We start from the raw sequence: 17,062 nt of genomic DNA on the forward strand, positions 1-17,062 counted from the left end.
ACTCTTAGCTAGCTAGCTAACTGGGAGTGAATTGACCAGGAGACATCCGTGTTCTTTAGTGAGCTGCACTCAGTGTGGTGACTACCTCACACTGTGGTTGTATTCTAAATAACAGTCAAACACGGTATCTATGCTAAAGACATAACTTGGAACTGTGTGGAACTCAGGCTTCATAAAAGCTGCACATATAAAGAAGTTCTGTAGTCTTTTTTATTTTTGAATGAAAATGTGCTGTTTAGAATTTAGATTTCTCTTAACTTTTCTTTAAGATACTACTATATAACTCTGGCTGGCCTGGAGCCTGCTTTGAAGACTAGGCAGTCCTAGAGCTGCCAGAGACACGCCTGCCTCTACCTCCTGAGCCCTGGCATCAGAGGTGTGTGCTGTGACATCTGACTCTACTTTTCCTTTCCTTTCTTTTTTTCCTAATTATTACTTATTATGTATACAGTGTTCTGTCCAAATGTCTGCCTGCATGCCAGAAGAGGGCATTAGACCTCATAATAGATGGTTGTGAGCCACGATCTGGTTCCTGGGAAGTGAACTCAGGACCTCTGGAAGAGCAGTCAGTGCTCTTAACATCTGAGCTGTAGCCATCTCTTCAGACACTCATTTTTTTTCTTTCTCTCTCCCATCCCCTCCCTCCTCTGCTTTCCTTTCCCTCCCTTCTTCCTTCCTTTTGTTCTTTTTTAAGAACTAGGAACAGAAGCCAGGTATTATGCACCTAGATAGGCAAGAGCTCCACCAGTGAACCATAACCCAGCTTCAAGAGCTTTTTAATTGGTAAAACCATGGGTGATAACACAAACCCTCAAAGAGAAATCTTTTGAAAAAGATTTGTTTTTGCTTTATGGGTATGAGTGTTTTGCCTGTATATATGTATGTGTACCAAGTGTGTACAATGCCCAAAGAGGTCGGAAGAGGGTTTCAGAATCCGTGGAACCTGAAGCATAGGCAGTTGTGAACAGCCATGTGGTTGATGGGACTCAAACTTGGGCGGTATTCAAGAGCAGCAAGTGCTCTAAGCCAATGAGCCATCTCTCCAGCTCCAATCAGTAATTTTTAGAGGAGCCCAAATCTTTAACCACAAGGTTTACTTTACGTGTATATGTGACTGTGTACTGATTTGTGAGAGAGGCTGGGTGAGTGCCCATGGGCTATTATCCTTCATTTGAGAGAGAGTTAAAATTTGTTAAACATTTGATATTTGAACAAGCTGAAATTGCTTTAAAATCTCCAGTGACCAAGGCATAAGTTATTATCCAGGGACCTAGAAAGTCTTCAGTTCCTCCTCACCCCACGCTGAGAGTCAGGTTTCACGGACGGTCTGCACGAGGAGGGTACCCGTATTTGCACAAGGCTTTATCTTTTCACACTGTGCAGCCGCTGATGCTCTCCGAGTAAACTCAGCACCAATGCTGGGATGCACCTGGCCATTCCACATCTTTCACAGCTGTGATGCTTGTCTGGTTTACATGAGCAAAAAGCCCTGGGTCACACTGGCATCCTGACTGCTATACATAGTGTTTGGGGTTGGGGTCGGGGCATGCTGTCAGTGGTCTGGCAGGTCACTTCATGCTTCGCTTACTGGGCTCAGAGAATCAGCTGCCTAGACAAAAGTCAGGGTTATGTATCTAGAAGGGTCAGTGGAGGGGACTGTTTTCCAGAATAGCTGTAACTGTTGGAATATGGAAATCTCAGTAAGTGCATTCACACTGGTGGCCTCAGGTCCAAACAGTCACGTGTGGAGTAAGTACAGAGCCTGTGAAGGGATAGTGGGAGAGGAGGTTCAGAGAGGCTGAGGAAACACATTAATTGTATACGACTCTGGACACTAGGGAAACTGACTCAAGGCTCTTCCTAGAGACCATGTAAGCAATAAATAGTTGTGGGGTGGGGTGGGACTGGTCATGTAGCTAGCTGCCTGCTGGTTGTGCAGGAAACCCAGTGACATAGCTTTTGTGACTTGGTACCCATGCTTGGGGTGGGCTTCTCAACAGTCCAGATGTCAGGGTTACCCCAATAAACTCCCCAAGCTCAACTTGGATGGCATCATTTCCTGGATCTGTGGCTGCCCGCTCTATCTGGGGCAAATGAAATCAGCTCCTCAGGAAAATCATCCAGCTCTGTGGTTTCTGTGGGCGGCTGTATACATAGGCCACACCCCTGGTCTTGTGACTGTCAAGGCAGGGGATGAGCAAATATTAGGGGCTTTGAAAGGAGAGGTTAAATGGGAGGGTATGAAGGCATTAGTTTGATTTTTTTTCTTTGAAAACTTGAGGGTAAGGGGAACAGAGAGGGAGTCTATGAGAGGGGAATGAATAGTCGAGTAAATACGGTAATGACCTGGTTGTGTTTCTGGTGGGACCCTGGAAGGCAATGTTTTCCTAATGGGTTGCATGCACCACTTGGGAGGGAGCAAAGCTTACTTCTTTTTTTTGCCTCTCCTCCTATCACTGGCTGGCGGGAAATCTGAGAAGCAGAGTAAAGGAGGACATGGAGAGTTATGAGAGAAATTGACTTAAAAAGTAAAAGCAGGAATATGCATGGTCATCTCGCAGATTTGATACAGAAAAGACTTAAGTAGTTTTATTATTTATTTTTAATAAAAGACCCACTCTCAGCTTCTAAAAGTGAGTACCCAGATAGCAAAGTACTTCTAAACATCATGTTTTGCTTTTTATACTAAACATGGATGCTTAGTCATAGTTAATGACTCATTGTAAAACTGGCCTAAAGCTTTCGAGGCTTCCTAAAATCCATGTTGTATATATGTGCTTGCCTACATGGGTGTACATTGTTTTAGAAGAGACATTGGCACACTCATTTTTTAAGGACTGATACAACACATGAGTACCGTTTAGGCAGCCTACTGTGGGAAGAGGTAAAAGCCACCCGTTGCCCCTGCTCTCTCCCTTTCCAGCTGCCTTAGATGCTTTTCCTGTGAAAGATGGGCACATCCAAGCAGTCATCTCAGTGGGAGGAGGTTCTGGTGGCACAGTAGGGAGGGCACTTTGGACTTGGGAGGAATCCTAAAGTAAACTTTTGATCATTTGCCTTACTGTTTACTTCAGGTATGTCACAGAGGGTACCTAGTTTAAATTACAATAATTTCGAGAATGCTATTCGTCATGAAATCCGGGAGGCTCAGAGCAACACTTCCCATTTCTCTCCACTGTCTTTCTTACTATGCAGCCCAGGCAGGCTAGGGCTTCTGACTCTCCTGCCTCAGCCTCCTATGTACTGGAATGTGAGGCAAATACCACTATGCCTGGCTTGTCACCCTTTATTTTAGTAGTGGCTTTCATGCCTTGTGTTGTTAGACCCCTCAGAGGTGGAGAGAACACTGTCGTGACACCTGATATTGCTTCTTTTAACAAAGGCAGGTGCGTGCGTGCGTGCGTGCGTGTGTGTGTGTGTGTGTGTGTGTGTGTGTGTGTGTGTGTGCGTGTGATGAATCCCACCTCTTAAACAGACCCCCCGAGCGAGCACTGCCAGGAAACTCACAAGTCAAGCACATTGGTTAAGATTTTGCTTTACGCCAAGCACCAGGCAGAAAGCTCTGAGGAGTAAATACGTCTTCACACATCTCACTAGAGTAAAGCGGCTCTTAGGAGGCAAGCAGCTAGTATGTATCTTCCCTGGCCTCAGGCCCAGAAGGAGGGTCTGCCTCATAAGGCGAGTGTGAGCACAGGGCAGACGGTAACCCCGCCGCTCACTCTAGAAAGCTCTTGATATCACTATGTGTACAATCTGTATTGTTGTCACAGTCTGTCTATGTCACTGAAGCAGCTGCTGCTGTGTCTTGCTGCTGTCCCGTAGCCACATCCCCAGGGCAGCGCTGGGCACTTCAGGCTCCTCTGTCTCACTAGCTGTCCCTCCTCTTTGCCACTCCTCACAGGGCTCTGTGCCTTCCTTTGTCAATGCTGATGCTTCTTGGGGTCTGTCTATTCTGGGGCCAACCACTAGGCAGAAACCATGGTGGGAGGGGTACGACTTCGAAGTGTTAACATCGTGAGACTAATTTAAACGTCTTCACGGACCTCATAATCTTAGAAGGCAAGCCTCTTCCAGTACAAAATCTCGGACTGTTGCAGGAGATCGCTCTTACCGGAAGCCGTCGCACCAAGAGGTGCCAAGTGGATCCTCTGGCCAGCTGACCCCACTTCTTTCTTGAGAAAGGAATGCATGTATCCTGTCTGGTTGTGAGTGGTGTAGCTTCCAAGGTTTCCTGCCGATGCATCAGGGGGTTGGGTCAGAAGGAGGCTTTTAAGGTGCTGAAGAGTGACTTTGACTACTACCCTTCTTACTTGGAAATGCCATTTTATGAGCTGCTGTATTCTAGGCACCAGGCTATGCCTGTCACAGAAACTCTTACTCAGTCCCTGGAACAGCTTGGGAGCACTATTTCAATACCCCTGTGGTTCTGGTAGTGGATGACTTGCCTGAGCTGCCACAGTTAGCAAAGAACTGAGTCCGGATCTGAACCCTGAACATACTAAGCTTTTCGATGACATCGGTTCTTTGTGTGTGTGTGTGTGTGTGTGTGTGTGCCCGTGCGTGCGTTCGAGCATGTGTGAGCACTCTGCCCCAGGAGTCCCCTGTGCCTTTTCTTTGTCGGTCTAGCTGCCAAAAGTGAACATATTTATAGGGTTTTAGGTTCTGAATATATAGGAAAGCTCTTTCATAGAATCAGGCAGTCAATAAACACTTGTCATTCAGTCTCACTATCATCTCTGTTAGCAAAGATCAGTCTGAAGGGCGGGTTGATGGGGTCTAAAGAGCACAGTAATGACGTCACTGCTATTTTGGAAATGAGAGAGTAGGTAGGAAGCAAGCGGCCATATGGGGCTGGAGAAGAGAACGCTGGGTGGGTTTACAGTGTGTGTGGGGGGGGAGCTAGGAGTAGGGGGATAGAGCTGGGGGTGGCTAGGATGAGGGGATAGAGCCTCTGTGTTTGTAGCCTAGGTGACTGGATGGCATGCATTAGAGAGCAATATGGGAGGAGAATCAGGGTTTGGGGAAGGAAGTGTGGAGGAGGAGACTCAGGTCAGGATGGGGGAAGTGGCTTGGAGATGAGTGATGTCTGGAGGATGTGTCATCCTGTGGTTGTTACATCTGTACAACTTATGCAGCAGGCTACATGGACCAGCCTCAAGCCTTCTCACTTCCCAGTACTCACTGTGACCCACTAATCCATTCTGTTACTTCAAAAGGCTTGCCTGATACTCTGTAGCTGAGGGTGACCTTGAACTTTTGACCCTCCTGCTTCTACTCTCCTGTGTGCAGCCATTACACACAGGTGTGTATCACCACGCCTGGCGTAAGAGGTGCTGGGGCTTAAACGTATGTTAGGCAAGCTGAACTACACCCCCCAAAGCCTCAAAAGACTTGGGAAGAAGTTTAAAGTCATGCTCACATCCGGTAGGTAGTCCCTTCAGAGTGTACCCTTGCTCATCTTCACCATGGCAAGGTGAATACGGTAACTACTTGATTATACAAGCACCAGGCACAGCTGTGAAATGATAGCTAAGTAAATAGCATTCCTTCCATCCTGTAGATGGAGAAACTGGCTTAAATAACCAACTGAAAATAAAAATGGTAGCTATATGGGAACAAGGCAGATCCTAGAAGCCATGTACTAGGCAGCTATCCACTGCTGTCTTAATGCCAAAATACTTCACTAAGAATAAAAGAACCTGACAATCAATTCTTACATTATTTTGGCTTATTATATGAGGTGCCTGTTTGCTGCAGGGTTTTGTGTATGTCAGACTGGGAGGTTTTTAGGCTGGACGCTAGTCACTGGATTGTGGAAACCACTAATGTCAATAGAGTGGTTTTTGTGATTTTTAGACGTTGCCACAACTAATTGATGGCGTAATTAGAAAGGCAAGCATAGAGCATTTTGAAAGGAAGGCACTCTGGAGGGCTCAAAAAAGTTGCTCTTCCCATCACCCCTGAGCAGACCCTGGAGCAGGTCCCCTTGGCCTTCTGTGAGAGGCTTGGGGCTGAGACTGAGAAGAGAACCAGTGAGTCAAAGCAATCAGCCCATTTACATACAGTGCCCAGGAATTAGTTACCTTGTGGGTCCTCTAGCTTCTCAGCAGACTTTTCAGTGCATGACAGTTTTTCAATCGGCTTAATTATGCTTTCTTCTAAAAGAAGGTGGGTGAGAGAAAGCAGCTCGGAGAGTGTTAAAGGAGAGCAGAGGAAAAATGGGTTAGATGGTTAGTGGAGAGATCCAGAAAGAGCTCTACAATGAGAAATGCCTCCATGTGCCTTCACAGCTTCCCTGTGGTGCTGACTGGAAATTATGACACTCAAAACGACAGCATCATCATTTGAATTGATCTGTGTAACTTATAGACTCTGGGAATATTCTTTTGAAACAGCTGAAAGAAATGGATTGCAGAGGTGTAGTCTGGTGCTCCAGCCTTGTTAAATGGGCAAGCTGAGTTCTTAGATGGTCTAAAGAACTTGTGAGAAGTCTGTAAATGAAAGTACCTCCAAACTCAAAACCCAAACTCCACCTATGTCCAGGATTCTATGAGGCGAGATGACTGGCCTGTAAAGAGTTAGAATGTTACAGCCCAGAGCCAAGATCTTTGTTTCTTTTTAGCCCATTTACAAGACATTTATTGCCCACCCCATGTCTGGCTTAACATCCTTCGAATGTAACAAAATCCATAAAACACATTCTTATAGATCAAGAGTGTCTACCAAACCAAAAGCTAAGATGCCATCGATAGCATGTGGGACCTATTGCAGCGTTCTATCCTCACCCACTCCTGTCACCATACACACACACACACACACACACACACACACACACACACACGCACGCACGCACGCACGCACGCATGCACGCGTGCGCGTACAAAGCATCTCACCAATATATTTGGCAAATGCCTTTAATTGTGACTTTCTCCAATAATTGGTAAAATCTCATGTAACCACTTTTAGGTTGGAACGTGTTACCCAGGGCAACCTGAATTTGTTTTCCCAGCCATGGTTATTCCTATGTGACTCAAGAATGAACTTCCTCTTACTCCATTTGATGTGACATCTGGGTTTCATGTGAACAAGTCAAGGGTATTGATGTGACATCAGAGTGCTTACTAGACTGTCCGCGTGCTGTAACCACCATCATCAAACTTCTCTCACCAGCTGTGGTGGTTTGAATGTAACTGGCCCCCATTAGCTCAGAGGGAATGGTGATAGGGATGTCCTTCTGTATGCTATGAATATATGTTTCTCTTATTGGTTGATGAATAAAGCTGTTTTAGTCAATGGACAGGCTGGATTTAGCCAGATGGGAAATCTGAACAGGGATAAAGAAAGGTAATAGGCAGAGTCAGAGAGACCATGTAGCTATCAGGAAGGTAGAATGCCCGGATATTCTCTGGTAAGATAAGGCTATGTGAAGATACAGATTAATAGTTATGGGTTAATAATTAAGAAAGAATTTGCCAATAAGAAACCTAAGCCAAACAATTATAAATAGATATTAAGTCTCAGAGTGGTTATTTCATAGCCGTTGCAGGTACCGATTGGGTGGAGAAAAATTGGTCCAGTGGGACTGAAGCTAGACGGAGAAAATCTCCAACAGAGTGGCACTAACAGGAGGTGTGACTTTGTTGGAGTAGGTGTGGCCTGTTTGGAAGAAGTGTGTCACTGTGAGTGCAGACTTTCAGGTCTCTGATGCTCAAGCTGCTACCAGTATCACAGTCCACTTCCTGTTGTCTGCTTATCAAGATGCAGTCAGCACCATGTCTGCCTGCACACTGCCATGCTCTCTGTTGTGAAGATAATGGACTGAACTTCTGAAGATGTAAGCCACACAAATAAATGTTTTCCTTCATGAGAGTTGCTGTGGTCATGGTGTCTCTTACCGCAGTAGGAACCCAAACTGAGACAGTAGTACTACTCAAATTTTTAAGAACTCAGTACTTCACACACTTTTCAGTTGATATCTAAATCATCATGGACATTATAAAACCAATTTTATCTCTCTTTTAAATGAAGTCTAAATGTCATAATAAATAACAGTCTGTCAGAACTGATGGAAAAGCACAAAAGAGCAAACACCTTTTCATGGGTGAAAATTGCATGTGCATCCCTTACCTCTAAATCCTACTTTAGCTTCCAGACTTGTCCAAATAGAATTTTTGGCTTAAAAGTATAAACCCATCACTCAAAAATTGTGTATGCGAGAATGTAGAGTTCTGTAACCATAGTAAATATATTTTCCCATATTGTTAAATTGTAACAATTCATCGCATATAATTAATTAAAAAGATAATATTATAAATTTTGATTACTAGGCATGGAAGGAAGGTAAGTATTGTTGGGAGCACAGTTTAATGAGGTGTGCTCTTCAAGTGGTCTGTATTCCTGCAAATGAGTGTTTGTTAGAGGAGCAGGCAAGGGCTCAGCCATAGCTCTCTTCTCTTGTCTTGTCTTGATTTCCACTTTTGCAGACAGAAGCCTGGGGAAACCTTGTTGATGTGAATACTTTGCTGAGAATCATTTTGTTACTCTTCTCCACACTCCAGATTTATGGATCATAACTATGTAATGATCTATGACAACGGCTTTTAATTCATTGTCAGTAAGCAGTTCATTTTCTAGATGCTAAAAACCAGAAACCCCTTGACTTTGGGGGATGAAACAATGTAGTCTCTGTGACTACCTCTGTGTAGCCCAGGATGGCCTCAAACTCTGGGTCTTCCCAGCAGTCACCCAACTTTTACAAGGATTGGCTCCCCACTCATGAGGGTTACCTCCTTTTTCAACATATCGAACTGTCCCTTTGACAGGCACCTTGGGCAATTTTATTCAAGTTAGCCAGTGAGGAGTCTTTTCCATTTGTGAAGTGGTAGAACTAAAGGGTGTCTGATAAGAGGCAGAGTCACTTAGAAAGGACCCTGGATGAGGGCTGAGGAACAGGAAACTATCTGTGCTCAAGGATTATTTGGATAATTTTGCATGCTGGCTTCTCCCTAGGGTCACACAGATCTCCACTGGGCAATGATGCCCACGGTATATTTGCAACCAAACACTGGACATTGATAGGTGGCATGTATCTGTTACCTGCATTATTCCTCTTGAAAGCAAGCTCCGCCCCCATGGATCCCAACGACTTAGGAAATAGTTGATTACTCCAAGGGTGTGAGTTTATATCCTTGCCACTGGCTACCAAAGACACATTCTTGGGATTCACACCTAAGAAGAACAAAGCAGTCATTTTCAAGGTTAGAGTGTGAATGTGAACTGGAAGGAAGATTTATGTTTAATCGCAGGCTGGACATCCTGGGGACAGGAGGCTAGGGATAAAGGTGGGTTAAGGCACAGCCAATGTTTGCACCTTTCTGTGAACTTTATCATGATCCTGAGCCCTCAGCACAAACCTGGAATACTGACAGCACACACTTCACCACCTGTAATATAAATAGCAATAAACACTTGACACTCCTGTGAAACACCTCATAAAAAACAAGGAGGAACATTTTCCTGCAAAACCATGATGGTTCCATATCCCTCGCTTGCTTCAAATGCATACCTGGGCCAGACCCTCAGTGAACAGTCAGCATAGTAGCGAAGACAGATGTGACCAGGGACTCAGGGAAACCCAAGAAGCTCTTACTACTGGGCATAGCAAATACCAACAGCTCATCACCTGGGGCTGAAAAGGTACTGAAGGTGAACTTGGTAGGAGGGTTTTTTCTTTTTTGATTTTTTTAAGACAGGGTTTCTCTGCATAGCCCTGACTGTCCCAGAATTCTATCTACAGACCAGGCTGGCCTTGAACTCACAGAGATCCAATTGCCTCTGCCTCCCAAGTGCTGGGATTAAAGATGTGCGCCACCACCAACCAGCTGAGGAGGATGGATTTTATTTTGTTTTTCTGAAATCTGACATGTCAGTTCCGTCTTGGGCTTTTCGATAATGGTCAAAGGGAGTCTTTGCAACTTGTTCATACAAAATCTGAACATGTCCTGAGTTTGATTGCTTTTGAGGGATGATTACTCAGATGAACTGGCAGCTATAGCGGTCTGAGCCTGTGGGTTACATGCCGGCGATGTTACCAGCTACAGCCGATGTCATCACTGATGCAGTCAGAACTGTTCCCTGGTAGGCTAAGCTTCCCCGCTCCCATGCTGACTTCCTTAGGAAGACTTCATGTGTGTGAGACATAAATAGTGTGTCTTTTGAAACCAGAACTGTGGAGCTGGAAGAGCCCATTGTTGGTTCTCTGAGGAAGCACCAGTTGAGTAAATGGCTTCCCTGTCTTACAGGACTAAGCCCTGTGGATCCAACTTCTGATGGAGCTCTTACAAATGGAGAGACAATGGGCAGTTATCTGACAAAGAAGATGCCGTACATGAAAGGGGAGGGGCCATTTGAGGGACAGGACAGGGCTGGCAGGAGGGTCTGTAGCAAGGAAAGGTTAGGAAGGAGCAGCTCTGAGCAGCCTTGGACATGTATGAAAATGTCATAACTAAGCCCATTACATTTTTGTATTAACTTAAAAACTGAGATTGAAAAGGAAGGAGCAGCTCTGAGCAGCCTTGGACATATCTGAAAATGTCATAACTAAGCCCATTACGTTTTTATATGAATTTAAGAAACTGAGATTGAAAAGGAAGGTGCAGCAGGATGTAACGTCTTGCATTACAAGTTTTACTCAACCAGGCCAGGTGGTGACACACGCCTTTAATCCCAGAACTTGGGAGGCAGAAATTTGGTGGATCTCAGTGAGTTTCAGGCCAGCCTGGTCTACAAAGAGAGTTCTGGGACAGCTAGGGGTGTTACACAGAGAAACCCTGTCTCAAAAAACCAAACCAAAACCAAACCAAACCAAAACCAAAACAAAGAAAAATATTTCTATTTATACATTTATATTTTTGTTTATTCCAATATTAAAGTCATTTAAACAAAAAATGGCACTCTTATTAAACTGCATTTTATAGCCTGTAGGATGTCTTGAACTATCTAGAATTTTACTCTAGATTTCAGAAAAAAAAAGCCAACAGGTATGTTTTTCTTTTCCTTTTATTTTTGGTATTATATTATAATTACATAATTTTCCCATTCCCTTTCCTCTCTCCAAATCCTCCAATATTACCTTCAGTACTCTTTCAAATTCAAGGCCTCTTTTTTCATTAATTGTTACATGCATTTATGTACATGTATGTATGTGTTCCTAAATATAGCCAGCTCAGTCTGTATAATGTTACTTGTATGTTTTCTTGGGCCGACCATTTGGTATGGCATAACCGATTGCTGTGCCCTTCCCTGGAGAAAATGATTTCTCCTACTCTCAGCATTCCTTAGTGGCCTGTAGCTCTTTGGTTGAGGCCTTATGGTCCTCTACTTGCCTCCTACCTACTTTTGACAAGTCAATTGTCCTTGTTCAGTGCATGGTTAGGCTGCCATGTTGTTGAGACTTTATGGGTGTAGATTCTGACATTCCTAGGAGACACAGTCTCACAGCAAGCTCCCTGTTTCTCTGGCTCTTACAGTCTTTCCACCCTCTCTTCCACAGTGTTCCCTGGGCTTTAGGTGTGAGAGTTGTGTTGTAGGTGTATCCATTGGGACAGGGCGCCACATCTCTGCATTTTGATTGGTTGTGGTTTTCTGTAGTGGTCTCTGCCTGTTGCCAAGAGGTTTCCTTGATGAGGGGTGAGGACTACACTTATCTGTAGGTATAAAGGCAAATATGTAGAGTGCAATTAGAGATCATGCTGGTTTAAGAAAGTGGTGGTTTTACATTCTCCTCTTTGACTTCAGTAGCCCTAGCTAGGCACATCCACTAGTGAAGATAACTGTTTTAATTCAAGGATAAACACACTCTAAAAATCACACCAATAGTGAAAAAAGCAATTTTAAGCTAAACCACGACCCCAGCCAGGTTTGGTGGTATGCTCCTGAGTGAGGCAGGGTGAGTCAGGATCTAACCAGGAGAGAGCTCAGGGATGCACAGTACCGAGACGGCAAGGACAGAGTGGTGGAGAGGGGAGTAGGTAACCCATTCTGTGGCTGTGTGTTAAAATGGATCAAACAGGATAGCACAGGGATTTCAAAGGGCACAGAACTAACAGGCTCCTAGGGCAGATAGTGAGAGATCCGTGGGAAAGAGAAGGTTTCACAGAACAGGATTTCAAAAGTACTATGGAATGAGTCGGTCCAGTGTCTGGCTTTGACCTATATTCTTAAAATTCATGTTGGGAAGTGGGGCATGAAAACGGGGGTGTTTTAAGCGCCAATCCTTTGCCAGTGACTTAGGGCAGGTCATTCATACCACGAGATTGCTAAACCAGTCATTGAAATGCCCTGCATTTTTTTTCTTCTTTTCTCTTTTTCCTTCTTCTTTTTGGTTTTTCAAGACAGAGTTTCACTGTGTAGCTCTGGCTGTCCTGGAACTCGCCCTGTAGATCAGGCACCTACCTGCTTCTACCTCCCAAATGCTGGGGTTTAAGGCGTGTGACGGCACCACCCTACTTTGTAGTTATTCCGACAGGGAGTATTCCCCGTGTGTCTGTTCCAGAGATTTTTCGAGACAATGTTTCTTTGTGTAGCTTTGTAGACCAGGCTGGTCTGGAACTCACAGAGCTCCACCTGCCTCTGCCTGTGGATTAAAAGCTTGTGCCAACAATGCTTGGCTGTCAAGTGGTAAATATGAAGTGGTAAACTTTCTCTACTTACCTGGAAGGTATCTTGATTGTTTCAAATAGTACTGCTTAGCTGTTGAAGCAGTTGATAAGTTTGTATCAGACTTTAAGGAAACAGCCCCATGTAAACTTCTGTTTTCCCCCTTGGAGTGGGTGGAGCCTGGGGGTCCGGACTCAGGAAACCTTGAGAATCAACACAGGGCACCAGTCAGTGACTCCTGCCTAATTGGGTTGAATGGGGGCTCTTCCCAAGTTCAAGTGCCGTAGGGAAGAAAATGTGCCGAGTTTAGACTAAGAGCCAGAATGATCCATGCATGTGCACCCTCAACAGTCTTTATGTGTCTTCAGAGAAATGACCCACCTACGTGTGCTCTTGACAGTTTTTTTTAATGTGTCATCAGAGGTATACAAGCTGCAAAGTGAAGATGTCTGCACTACACAATACCAGCGTTCCCCTGACTTGGTGACATGGCATGTGCACCCTCAACAGTCTTTATGTGTCTTCAGAGAAATGACCCACCTACGTGTGCTCTTGACAGTTTTTTTTAATGTGTCATCAGAGGTATACAAGCTGCAAAGTGAAGATGTCTGCACTACACAATACCAGCGTTCCCCTGACTTGGTGACATGGCTGTCCTTCTTACTCTGTTTCTGTTCCAAGGAGAAAAGAAAATGAAAGTATGTTCCCCAAAATTTAGCTCACTGTAATCAGAGCCGAATAATGCATGGATGATGACCTAACTCCTGAAGACAAGGATCTGCTGGATACTGAACTTCTAGGAAAGGTCCAGAAAATGATTTCCAAATGTTTTAACAGGAAGCAATAATGATTAACCCTTAACATCATCAGAGAGAACCATTAACTATGTATGTGATGCTCTGTATTCTGCACACAGAAATGTGAACTTCAGGTGGGAATACAGATGTTCACAATTCACTGGAGTGAGCTGGGTGTGGCTGGCTTCTACCTGTGGCCTGAGCTACTCGGGAGATAGGGAGGGAGGACTACTCCAGTCTACAAGTTTGAGCTCTGCCTGGGCAACATAGCTAGACTCTGTCTCAAAAACAAAACAACAAAAACCAACCAAAACAAAAAACCACAAGCATAACATAAAGGCTGAATAAGAACTTTGTCCTACACACACATGTACACACTGCTAGCTAATTCATTACCGTGAAAAGTCAAGATTCTTACCTTTTTGGGGGTACAAATAAAGATTTCTGGGATTTGTAGAAGAAAGCATTAATCTTTGTGGTCATATATTTAACGGGTGAAATAAGGTTGACGTGTGGTAAAATATATTTCCTGGTGACTGTGCAATCTTACCGAAATGAAGACTCTTTCTTCTTTTCCTTGAAGGCACCCATGCTCGGCTTCTTGGAATGGGAGGCTCCCAAGTCACAGTCCTCAAAGTCACAGCTGTCTCCAGACTTGAAGACCGTCTGGCCCCAGCGTCTCCGAGCTCCTTTGTGACTCAGTGTGCAGGCTGGCTTCTGTGGTGAAAAAGAATCAGCCACCAAAATCCTAAATTAGCTAAGATTTGCACAAGCAATTAGACAGCAAGTGTCTTAATCCTCAACTATCTCTCCCTTTACAATTAGGTGTCACTTAATGAAAGGATATGTTCTGAGAAATGCATCACAGGTAACTGTCATCACGAGACATCATAGAATGTACTTAGAGTGCTCGCTTTGGCTGCGCATATGCTAAAATTGGAATGATACAGAGAAGGTTATCATGGCCCCTGTGAAAGGATGACACGCAAATTCCTGAAGTGCTCTATATTTCTAAGATTGTGTCATACTGGCAAATAAAACTAACCATCACTGGGTACCAGAGGTCTGAAGTTCTGGGATGACCCTTCACACATGGAAAGAATCTAGAAAACAGACTCGGCTGTGAGCCTTCTGCCCTTCTCAGCAAGCGGAAATAGTCTTATGGAGTACACTGAGGTCGTCATGTCCCTGTGTCTTTCAGCAATGACTTTACATCTAGGGCCTCTGAGATGGCTGGGATAGGCTGGAATGTAAAGTCACTTGTTGAAAATTCTGACAGCCCGAGTTCCACTCCAGGGACTGCAGGACGGAAAGAAAGAACAGATTCCTGTGGGATGCCCTGGAAACTCCACAAGACTGCTCCTCCCCAAGAAATAAATACATGCAGTAAAAATTTAAACTGTAAGTCTAATTGTCTTTGGATGGTGTTCCTAGTAACAGAAATAAGGAAGGAGGAGGAAGTTGTGGCTGAGGACAGACAGTAAGCTGGTTTCCTATAAGCTGGTAAGAAAGTGGTCTGTGGCATGTGAACCGAAAAACACAGAAGCAGGTCAAAATAAAGACTGGAGCGTGGGAGAAAGGCTGGCTGCATGTGGGCATGAGGATGTTGAAAGAAAGGCTCGCAAGTGCCCACAGCTGGTGACATCTGGATGGGCGATGGCAGGTAAGGGTGCCTTCCAATCTCTGCACTGCCATTTACTTTGTCAGGAATAACACTTTCCAAAACAAACAGAATTAAGAGATCCAAAGCTCTGGATACAGAGTCAACACAGCTGAGTGTGGACCATTCTCAGCTAGACTGCCTTTTCACGTGACACCGAATAGTGATCTCTGACAAGAGTGACTCTGCACACTTGGGAAGACTGGAAGGGGGCAGATACAAATAATCCCTTTAAATATGAAAGTGAAAATTTGCAATCCTTGTCAATACTTCGTTATAGAATGAGGGCAAAAATTCTAGGAAAGTGGAGGGTCACAGAAGCCACCATTTTCCATAGAGCTGTGGCTTTATCTAGGTGGTATCAAGTACTTGTGAGCACCAGTCAAACTGGTGTCATGAGTTGTCACCATCCCCCCAACAAGGAAACTATCAGAGGCCAGTGAATGTGGATCAGTGCATAGTTTGATAATTTAATAAGTGGCCAGCAGTTTGATGCCAACCTAGAAGATTCTAACTGTTGCCCAAGAGCATCTTGCTTTTCTGTTCATCATATTGCTTTTCTGTTCCTCATGTAGATGAAACAGACAACTAAATAAACCCACAGATGTTAGGACAGTTAAACCCAGGAGAGAAAATCAGCCTGCAAGAATAAGAAGTGTGGGAGGTAACTGAGCTACCGAAGTCTTTGAAGCCTAGAGAGGGAATGTGCAAGTTGAAGGCAGAATATGATCTGTAGAAACATTTAGTAATGAAACAGACTCAGAAATGCTCGTGGATAGAGCATTCCATCCCAGCTCTGGAATATGTTAGCTATATAAAGATGAAGGGTGAGCTATTAGGTAATATGACTTGGTGAATACGCTCAGAGGAACACATTGTCCAGCTCTTAGAGACTGCTCAATAAGCACAAACTTCCTTTTCTTTCCTCTCAGGGTGCACCAGCGTCCGATGGCATTTGAAGCGGGGTAGAGTAAATGCAGCCCTCAGTGGCCTGAGTGGCCCTTCAGTCTTGGAAGGTTGGAAGTCATTCCTCCTGCTTTACCCTCCCTGGTATGTCTGCCTGCATCTAGTTCAGACAGCTTCATTTTGAGTAGCCAGCAGAATGAGGAGGGGACTTGAAGGCCTGTTAGAACAAGAGTCAGGAAGGGAGTTGGGGATGTTTCACCCAGAAGGCAGATGATACAAGGGCTGTTTTCAAATACCTGCAAGGATGCCTTTCTGGAAGAATAATACCTTCTACTACACGCCACAGAGAACCACATTCCCCTTCTATCACACTCCACAGAGAATCACATTCCCCCTTTTATTACATGCCACAGAGAACCCCAGTCTCTAATATTCAGAGCTAGATGGATACTCTTCTGGATCCCGGGGGATGTTTATCTATTCAGCAAATATTTATTAAAAATCCTCCCCATGGTGGGCACCTTCTGGACTCTGGAGTTATACTGATGGACAAGTAAGACATATTTCTGATGTCACAAAGCTTGCACTCCAGTAGACAGGGAAAATGCTATACAATACTAGAAAGAGAAATTAGCAGTATGTTAGGAAGGGTTTGGAATTAGTGGGAGATGTGAGAGCTGGGGATGGACCAGGAATTAGATCCAATGTTTGAAAAGATAAACATACAGGTACAGACTGCAAAGATTGTATTTATATATTTGGGAACACACACACACACACACACACACACACACACACACAGTAATGAAAAAGAGGCCATGATTTTATTCTTTTTTGTTTTGTTTTTGTTTCTTTTAAAAGAGACTAAGAAGGGTACATGTAAGGGTTTGGAGGGAGGGAAGGGAAGGAGAAAATAATGTAATCATATTAATCTCAAAAAATTTAAATAATACTTTTTAAAAACTTCCCAGTCTGTTCGTGTTATCAGTGAAAAACAGTACCAAATTCTCTGGAAATTTTTTAGTATTTAGGATCAGTGATC

The 17,062-nt window shown here is 44.2% G+C and overlaps 1 protein-coding gene and 1 non-coding gene across 8 annotated transcripts in view; one reads left to right on the forward strand and one right to left on the reverse strand.

The window, feature by feature from the left end:
* The window catches only part of Mak (male germ cell associated kinase), a 41,999-nt gene that overhangs the window by 1,932 nt on the left and 23,005 nt on the right, over positions 1–17,062 (reverse strand). For 2 of the 7 annotated variants that reach the window (XM_040755872.1, XM_040755871.1), the window contains exons 10-14: positions 14,005–14,171; positions 12,712–12,860; positions 9,097–9,228; positions 6,084–6,158; positions 4,112–4,231 (exon numbers count right to left, since the gene is read on the reverse strand). In XM_040755872.1, coding sequence (XP_040611806.1) covers positions 4,112–4,231; positions 6,084–6,158; positions 9,097–9,228; positions 12,712–12,860; positions 14,005–14,171 — 643 coding nt within the window. Of the gene's footprint in view, positions 1–1,946; positions 2,473–4,111; positions 4,232–6,083; positions 6,159–9,096; positions 9,229–10,968; positions 11,706–12,711; positions 12,861–14,004; positions 14,172–17,062 lie in introns of those variants that run through there. The other 5 variants (XM_040755875.1, XM_040755873.1, XM_040755874.1 and 2 more) reach the window with 5 other exon arrangements.
* On the forward strand, positions 14,363–14,467 carry LOC121143832. Its single transcript, XR_005881148.1, has one exon. It is a non-coding gene; the product is annotated as a U6 spliceosomal RNA (small nuclear RNA).

This window comes from Mesocricetus auratus, unplaced genomic scaffold, assembly GCF_017639785.1.
Source record: "Mesocricetus auratus isolate SY011 unplaced genomic scaffold, BCM_Maur_2.0 Super-Scaffold_100013, whole genome shotgun sequence".
Classification (NCBI taxonomy): domain Eukaryota; kingdom Metazoa; phylum Chordata; class Mammalia; order Rodentia; family Cricetidae; genus Mesocricetus; species Mesocricetus auratus.